Below are 9,129 nucleotides of genomic sequence, written 5' to 3' on the forward strand. Positions count from 1 at the left end.
CTCACACGGTAAGGTGGCCGGTTCGGTGGTGTGCTTCCAGGTATCAGATCAATGGTATGATCTTCAGGACGAGCGGGTGGTAACTCGCCTGGCAGGCCCTCTGAGAAGCAATCGGCATGAGAGTGGAGAAAATCTTGGCGTTCTTTATCAAGTTCAAACATATTTGTCCTATCCTCATCACTCAACTCTTTCAAAAAGATCGAGTAAACAAACAGACTGGATTTCATTAACTTTGAAATGGCCAAAGCCGATACAATAGGGACAGACTCACCCTTAAGTTTAATATCAAGTATAATGGTTCTGCCCTTCTCTGTAGTCAATGTCGCTTTCCTCGCCCGATAGTCGACCACGGCGTTGTTCATGTGGTACCAAGGAATTCCCAAGAGGACATCACAACCTTCCAAAGGCATCATGTAAAAGTCCTCGTGCCCCAAATACCGCTGACAATGCAACCGAAGTTTGCCAATGACAGGTGTAATGGCTACGTCCCTGCCGAATGCCGCTAGAACAGCCTCTGCAAGTGGTCCCATCCGATCGGGAGTGATGTCGAGCCGCGCCGCCAATTCCGATGAAATGAAGTTGGCCTTGGCTCCTCCATCAAAGAAGATCAGGGCTTCTTGGTCTTTCACTTTGCCCCAAGCTCGGCAAAGTTCTGTACTCTCGTCCACCGAGCTGGGATCGGTACCCACGCAATCTGGAACCAGTCTTGTTTTCATTTTGCCTTTTCTTCCACGTTCCTCAGCTGCTCTCGAACTCTTAGGCCTCTCGTTGTCCTTGTCATTCTGTTCTCTCTGTGCCTTTTTAGGGCACTTCGCGAAGATATGTCCACTTTCCCCGCATCCAAAGCACTTCTCTTCCCTGATGTAGCGAGCTCTCTCCTGCGGAGTGAGCTTGGGTCGTGCATCCTTCTTTTCTGGGTTGCTCTTTCTCTTTCTACTTTCATTTGTCGAAGCCTGTTCGGCTCTTTGTGTCATGATCTCATCGATGGGGTAGGTCAAACTGCCAGAGTGAATGGCAAAACCCCGTTTCGCATGACTCATCAACTCCTGAATGGAAGCTGACTTTTGTTCCAAGCAGTGATCTTGGATCTCTGTAGGTAGACCCAAGGTAAACCACTCAATCTGTTCCTTGAACGAGATCTTCTTAAATGAAGAGACTGGTAGAAAAGAGCTCCAGAATCTCTCGCAATAAACGTCCACTGTATCCTTCTTGGTCATCCGAAGATGGTTTCAAGCAGTTCGTATATCACGTTCATACTCTCGAGTCAGCCAAGAAGAAATAAAAAGCCTCTTGAATTTCAGTCATTTAGCTGGCACAGTCTTGTAGCGTGGACCACCAAGTTCGAGCATTCCCCTTAAAGTAAGAGGCAGCTCTCCAAATCTTAGAGTGCTCTGAGTAACGCCCTCCCACGAAAGCGATGTCAAACTGTTGTACAAAAGACAAAGCCTTCGAAGCATCTCTATAACCAGAAAACGTGTCAAATTTAATTGACTGTCCACCTTCCTTAAACTCTCGGACTTTCTTGCTTTTGTCTTCCAGAAAGTCATACTGGTTGGCTTTATAAAAGTTCTTCTTCTTTGCATAAAAGTTGTTGTCGTCAGAGTCTAAACTGTCTGTAGACGAGTCCTCTGTAGAACAGTCACTCACGGGGCGAGATTTAGACTTCTTTGCCTTTTTCTTGCCCTTTCGGAAGCGTTGCTTTTTGCTTCGCTTTTTACCTTTTCTATCTTCTTCGCTCGAGTCAGATGAGCTAGAAGAACTGTCAGAAGAAGAAGAAGAAGAAGAACTAGGTACTCCTTCAAATCGAACACACTTCTTTTGCTTTCTTGCTTTTTCAAAAGTAGACTGACGACCCAAATAACCTAGGAAGTCAGAAGAAGCTATCCCTCAGCAACTTCTCTATGTTAGACTCACTCCACTACTCTTAATTAACCAATTCGAGCCGTGGGTGTAGATACTTAAGTGCCTATTTTCAAAGGCTAAGAGGAGTAGCAACTAAGGTTTTGGATTGCCAAAACATACACTAAGTAAACATATAAGTTTAATTAACATGGTTGACAATAACCAAGAGAGTAAAATGAACATTGATAACTTTGATTTTACACATGAAGGTGCCAATGATGATGCCCCCAGGTTTGTTAATTATCTTGTCACTAGGTTACAACAAGCTATGGGCAACCCTACTTTGGAAGCCGAAGTTACTAACAACTTCGTGCTTATGGGATTTCCTTTCCTCCAAGAGGAGAGAGAGCTTACGAGGCCTCTTGAAGAGACCCCCAAAAGAAGACTCTCTCCCATACGAGAGCGCATCAAAAAGCTGAGCAATTCGTGCATCAACCATCTCTTCTAATTCTTTCTCTGTATACTTCTTAGAAGTAGGAGGTTTCTTGAGAGCGGGTTTTCAGGATGGTTCTGTGGTTTTCTGCCACTGTGTGTGCACCTCCTCCAAAGAGGTCTTGCTCATATGTTTTGCCATTTTCGAGTCCTTGGCAAAATTAAGCATCATCTTTGTTGCATCGCCGATCAGTCGTTGACGCTCCATCTCTCGACGCTCTGCCTGAGTAGGCCGAGGCGGGCCATACTCCTTACCTGAATCTTCGTTGTGATTCCTTCCCGCATCTCCGGATGCAGAGGGAGTCGAGTGATCTTTGCCTGAAGCCATAGGTGTCACGGAAAAAAAATTGGGATCGGATTTTCCGTAGAAGAGAAATCGGTCGTGCTATGATACCACTGTAACAGACTTGGACACTCCAAGTCAAGAATCTACCGCGATAGCACCAAATAACCACTTCAAAACAGTTCACAATTAACAATTTATTTGACACTAGCCCGGCAGAGTTCCGTGCCTAGAGATATTGGCTCCAAAGACCCCCAAAGATTGGCGCCCCTTTCGATATTTCTTTTTGTATTAATCTGAGTTCAAAGTACAAGAGTGCGGGCACGCGCTCACACTCAAACTCTGCGTCCAGATGCTCTGAGTTGTGAGTGGCCTACCCACTTATTTAAAGAGTACAAGGGATGCCCAAAAAGCAGAGCCCCAAAAGCTTTAAAAATCAAAAGCTGTAAATTTCTTAAAAGCTTTCTCTGACAAGCTCTCTTCAACCCCCAAAATAAAGCAAAAAAAGAGTTCTCTCTCTTTCTTAGGCTTTTAATAAAATAAAGCAATCCCAAAAACTACCAGCGTAAGTTTACGTAGCCAAAAAAAAACAGCCATCGCTAGCGTAAAAAAAACTCTGCCGTACAACCTGTCCGTACGCTGCCTTTTTTTCATAACGCTTTTTGCCACTTCAGCTTGGCGCTTTTTCAACCGCCACGTCAGCCCTCGGATTTCTGACAACCGGAAGGTGTGTGTACTGGGCAGCCAAGGGCAGCCACGTCACCAGTTTGTGACAATTTTTCACTTATTATTTTTAAGTGACTTTTGTTTGGAACTGGGTAGGGCAAATGAGCCTAGGCAATATAAAAGAAAACCTAGCTCTAGTGAAGTCTGGCAGAAGAGCAGGAAGTGCACAGGCAAGTGACTTGCAGCAGGCAACTCTCTCTCTCTCAAGCAAGAACCTTGAAGGCCTGCCGTTTTTACCAACAGTAAAGCCAAGCGTTTTTCATCAATAAAGCCAGCGTTTTCAGCATAGTTACCCGGAACGCGGAACGGGAACGGTGACCGGATCCCTGCAGAACGGGGGAACGGCTAGGGGTCCGGAACGGGAACGGCGCGGAACGGGAGGTATAAAAAACACCCAAATAGTGCATTTTTTAGCTCCTTGTGTTTAAATACAAGGAGTATTAGAGTGCTTTGATTGTAATACTCACAAAAAAACTCGTTTTGAAGACCATTCAACCTTGCTATGACTAGATGATGATGATGAGAGAGAGAGAGAGAGAGAGAGAGAGGGAGAGAGACTCGAGAGAGTGAGAGGGAGAGGGAGAGATTTGAGAGAGTGGGAGGGAGAGGAAGAGAGCTTGAAGGCGTGAAGCCTTGAGCCTTGAGAGAGTGATTCTTGAGAGGGAGAGATCTTGAGAGTGAGAGGGAGAGAGCTTGAGCCATGAGGATTAGCTTGTGGAGAGAAAGGGGGAGGGGGGTGCATTTTATGAGTCCTTGAGGCCTTGCACACTTCAAAAAGAAGCCCAAACATTTACTTCAATTTTTTCAATTTTGCCAAATTTGTTTGTAGCCGTTGGCCGTTCCAGGGGCATTCCGGAACGTTCCGGGGGCGTTCCGGAACGTTCCGGAACAACCGTTCCGGTTTGCACTGGCCACCCGGAACGTCAAACGTTTCGGAACGTTTCGGAACGTTCGGGAAGGGAACTGCCCCCCAGAACGCCGGAACGGGGGCTAGGGGGCGTTCCCCGGTAACTCTGGTTTTCAGCCTTGATCCACTGGCGATTTTCAGCCAAGCACCACAGCGTTTTCATAAGCAGCAGATCAGCGTTTTGAAGCCTACAAGATCAGCGTTTTTAAACCAGCAATCCAGCGTTTTTGGACAAGCTAAGCCAGCGTTTTCATAGCCAGCAGTTCAGCGTTTTGGACAGCAGAAATCAGCGTTTTCATAACCAGGCAGACAGCGATTTTGGACAGCAGCACTTCAGCGTTTTTACAGCAGCAAATTCAGCAAAAGACCCAGCGAATTCAGCAGATAAAGAACAGCCCAGAAGATAGCATTTTCAGCCGTCGTCATCGCCACTCTTGTCGTTTCCGTCGTCTCCAAATTTAGATCCACATTGCATCATAGCCTCACGACTTGCATTAGTGTCTTGTACCAGATTTGTGCAATCAATAGCAGACCTCTCTCGCCATCGAGAGAGGGGCCCTTGGAGGAGGGTTTGACAACTATCTGGTGTCGTATTCTTCTCTCTCTATCTCTCAGTCTTAGCACCTTCATTCACAGTGTTTATCCACTTTGTTTGTGATCACTTGCACTCTCTCATTAAAGGAAAGGAAGGCTCTCCCTTCCGTAAGTAAAAAGGAACCTTGAGCACAGTTCGGAGCACTCATCTTGAGCAAAGTTCAACATTCACTTCCGTTGCACCTTACACCAGCTCTATCCACAACTCGGCTGTACACTTGGGGGGCAGCTGCTTGGTCCACTCTCAGGGGCCCGGCACTTCAAGCTATCTTCCACCAGCAGGATGATAGCGATGCAAGGGGGTTAGCTTACACTCCAGCCTGCTTCTACAGAGCTTACTCCACAGGAGTGGTGCAGTGAGAGAGAGGAGTGTTGGGAGCTCATCAGTGAGAGAGGCCTGACACTCTGGTTCATCTGGTGGGCCCGCTGCTTCCGCATCTTCGAGGCTCGCCCTGTACCACCAGCAGAGACTGTTCGGGATCTTTGGCTAGAACCGATCCATACTCTTAGAGGACAGTTCGAGAGACTCCACGACAGTTCCGACCGCATGCGGGAGCGCAGAGAGGCTTTCCTTCAACTCTCGCGTCCTTGGCCTTCTTGACCATGGTTCAGGGTGTGCTCAGATGGCACTACCGTCCACTTGTGTGGCTTTTCCCTCCTCCCATCTCTTGATTTAGCCTCACTGTACATATGTTGTTTTTTCATTGGGAGAGTCTCCCCATCATGATTGTCTTTTGTGTTCTGTTAAGTGACCATTTTGCTTGAATTATTTGAAGAGTATGAAAATGAATTTCTAGGTGCTATATATCCACAAAGTTGCCTTATGAGCTGAAAAAAACTTAGCATTTTTTTTTGAGTATCGATCTCACCATTAACCTTACTCTTGCACACCATTTTTGAACCTAAACTGTGTGAAAAAACGGGTCATGATGGCATTACCGTCCACTTGTGTGGCTTTTCCCTCCTCCCATCTCTTGATTTAGCCTCACTGTACATATGTTGTTTTTTCATTGGGAGAGTCTCCCCATCATGATTGTTGTAGCCCTCTCTTGTAGAGGTGGTTGTAGCCCTATGGGCACTTTCATTAACTAATAGAAGGATCTTTTTCTCGGAAAAAAAAAAAATTTAAGGGACTGTTCACATGCTTGAATGCTTAAATGACTGTACTGTGCAAGAGAGGGTAATGCAACTACGAATATGACCTACCTGAACATGCACGTCTTGCTAGAGGCTCACAAAGTGCCAGGCTAGATCCTAACTAAACTAAGATTGACGCTAGACTAACAGAAGCTTGTCCACGTGGTGCAAGTGCAGAGAGCACGTGACATAAAGAGTACAAGGGGGCCCAAAAATAGGGCGCCCCCAAAAGCTACGCTTCTAAAGGCTCCTGCCCAAGAAGCTTAGCACCCAAAAGCTCTTCCTCGAGCCTAAAACGCAGACTGCCATACAGCTGCCATGTCATCAGTTCTTCGCGATTTCTGGGTTGGGCTGTACGCAATGCCATGTTAGCACTTGGCATAATTTGGAAGGAGGGGCCCATGCTTTGAATAAGTTTTAGGGCCCTCAGCCATAATCTACAAGTTAAGAGGGGGTTAGGTTATTAGGATATACCTAGATGAATCCAGGATAAGCCCAAAGGGGGTTAGGTTATCAAACCCTAACCCTCTTTGGTCCTCTTGGCCAATCTTTTAAATTGGGTGGCATGCCACGTCACAAACTTGTTAGTCGTGACAGCCTCAATCACATACAGTGTAGCTTCCAATTCTGCTCAGAAAACTCATTAGTCATGTGGCATTGCGGTCTTACCGAGAGATCATTGTGACTAGAGGTTTCTCCATCCATGATACATACGACCAGACCGACTATGATGGTCTAGACTAGGTCCCTAAATCTGTATCCCATAACAATAATCTGGATGTCACCAATGTTCAAGCAACCATAGCTTTAGTGCCAGGCTCCTCAAATTGTACCAGTGAGCACATCCGCTCCAACCATGCAAGGGCTGCACATCCTTGTGTCAATCTCGAAGTTGCGACCTCTCTTATAGAGAAAGAGGGTCTTGTTAAAACGACTTAGTGTAGGACTATACATACTCCACCACTTAAAACCATAAGTAAACACAGGTGTTGATGCCCTCACCCAATGTGGTAGTGTTAAATATCATCACCTTGGTCTTGCCAAGATTCACCAAAAAATTTGTATTTTGTGCATAGCTCTGAAATGCATCCATGGGGGGAGAGAGAGAGAGAGAGAGAGAGAGAGAGAGAGAGAGAGAGAGAGAGAGAGTATGTAAGCTAACTTTGAAATGTGACATGACATGAGACATACATGTACATAACTCATGAAAAACCACCCCAAAAGTACAGCCCACTCATTGGAAAAATGTATTAGGGGGGGGCACTCCAAATTGAGAAGGTGAAGGGTCACCCCCCAAAAGGTGCGTTGCCCACCTATATGGCGGATGGCAAACCCTAAATTCAAAGGGCATCTCTCTCTCTCTCTCTCTCTCTCTCTCTCTCTCTCTCTCTCGCGCACACACACACACACACACACACGCACACACACCTCAAAGATTACCCCATAATCCCAGAGATGCACTCCTAGGCTACGACACATCCAAGAGATGCCCATTTTGCTAACAACCTCAGCTTCCCACACTAACCAAACCTCCAGCACTCAAAATTGACCTTAAGATTTTGAGACCTTGAATTGTATATTTTAAAAGACCTAGACACTTAAACCTGTTTAAAAGTTCCAACGATGGTACTGAACATGTACCTCATTCACTTCATCGATGTCAGTGGTCGGGCCGGCAGGTGAATCTCGAGCTGCACCAATAGCGTTAAGGTATTGCTGGAGCTTTGAAAGGTCAACAGCAAGCTCGACATGGCATTGTGGACATATGAATCGTTCAAGACCATGAGGCACGTTGAGAAGGGCTCTACAATTGGCACAGGGGAGCTGAGCCTTGGAGGGCTCGATAGCCTGAAGAGATGAGGGTGCTGGTGGCGGCCGGAGCTCTGGTGGGAGCATCTGAGGAAGCTTGCATTTCGGGCAACGAAACTCCATAATTCCAGGGGGCACGTTCAGAATGCCCCTGCATCCTGCACATCTCACCTGGCATGCTGTCGGAGCTGCTGCTGGAGCTTGAGGTGATACCACCATCTCGATTCTCATATATGTGCGACGCGCGCGGCTGAGATGAAAACCAAAATTTTGTCGACTTTAGTGTTGTCTCTCCTCTACGTTTCGCTAAAAACTGTAACCCTGCATAACAAGTGATAAAATCACGAGGCCCGCGACAATAACACACTCACACATTGCAAAAGCAATCTCATCCAATGAAAGGTAATTGAATTGGTGAATCTACTTGAAATGATTAAGTTACCAAAATTATTCACGCATATCATGTTGTGGGTAATCCTTGCTCCGATCAATAATTGTGAGTGCATAAACTAAGATAATAAAGTAAATCATGATGTCTTGATGTATGTAAAAACATTTGCATATCGCTTTTAGCCAAAAAAACAAGTCAAACGCGAGGCAGGGTGCTCTGTGTGTGTGTGTGTGTGTGTGCGCGCGCGCGCGCAGGGCCCTGGTTTCCTTGTGAATTTGCAAAGAATGAGCAGTAGCTTGTTGTATGGAGAAATAGGTGTGCCAATTTCTTTGACAAGCTTGATTAACAGATTTGTGGAGAGAAAAGCACACTATGGCGTGAGGAGAGATGGAAACAAAGAGAGAATCGCCATGCGTGAATGCGAGCACGAGGATTGAGGGAGATTTTTTGTGTGCAAATAAGTTCCAATCAACACTTGAGAGAGACAGGGAGGATTTTTCCTTTTTTGGTGTCGATTGCAAACACGTAGTATTGAAGCATGTACGGGAGGCCAAGCTACCTCTCTCACTAGCTCTCTCTTTATTGAAATCGTCTATAGGTGAGGCACCGAGTGTAGGACATGCTCTCGTGTGCAGGAGAGACCCCAAGTGAGGGTGAAGGGGGGTCAAAGAGAAAGGGATAATCTGTTGGTGGACGGAGACGAGAGACAGAGAGAGATGATGTCAGTGCAAAGCTAGCGAGAGAGAGATGCAGATGGGTGCATAGTGAGGCCCAAAGGTGGGGGTTGTTGGAGATACTGTGTCTATGTCTCTCTCTCAGACACGCGCAGGTTACTAGGGGCATTCGTCAGCGCAGGAGGTGCCTTTGTCAATATGTGGAGGTAGCAAAATCTCTGTCTTACACATGTGGAAAACAAGGCACAAACAGGGTGACCGCCAGTGAAGGGGC

The 9,129-nt window shown here is 46.3% G+C and overlaps 1 protein-coding gene across 1 annotated transcript in view; it reads right to left on the reverse strand.

Annotated features, from left to right (window-relative positions):
* EMB1135 (RING/FYVE/PHD zinc finger superfamily protein) overlaps positions 1-8,130 on the reverse strand; it is a 240,192-nt gene extending 232,062 nt beyond the window's left edge. Inside the window, exon 1 of the mRNA XM_086486114.1 lies at positions 7,623-8,130. Coding sequence (XP_086342240.1) covers positions 7,623-8,021 — 399 coding nt within the window. The 5' untranslated portion in view covers positions 8,022-8,130. The remainder of the gene's footprint in view (positions 1-7,622) is intronic.
* Between the last annotated feature and the right edge of the window lie 999 nt (positions 8,131-9,129).

This window comes from Adiantum capillus-veneris, chromosome 2 (genome assembly GCF_014529385.1).
Source record: "Adiantum capillus-veneris isolate H3 chromosome 2, ASM1452938v2, whole genome shotgun sequence".
Taxonomy (NCBI): domain Eukaryota; kingdom Viridiplantae; phylum Streptophyta; class Polypodiopsida; order Polypodiales; family Pteridaceae; genus Adiantum; species Adiantum capillus-veneris.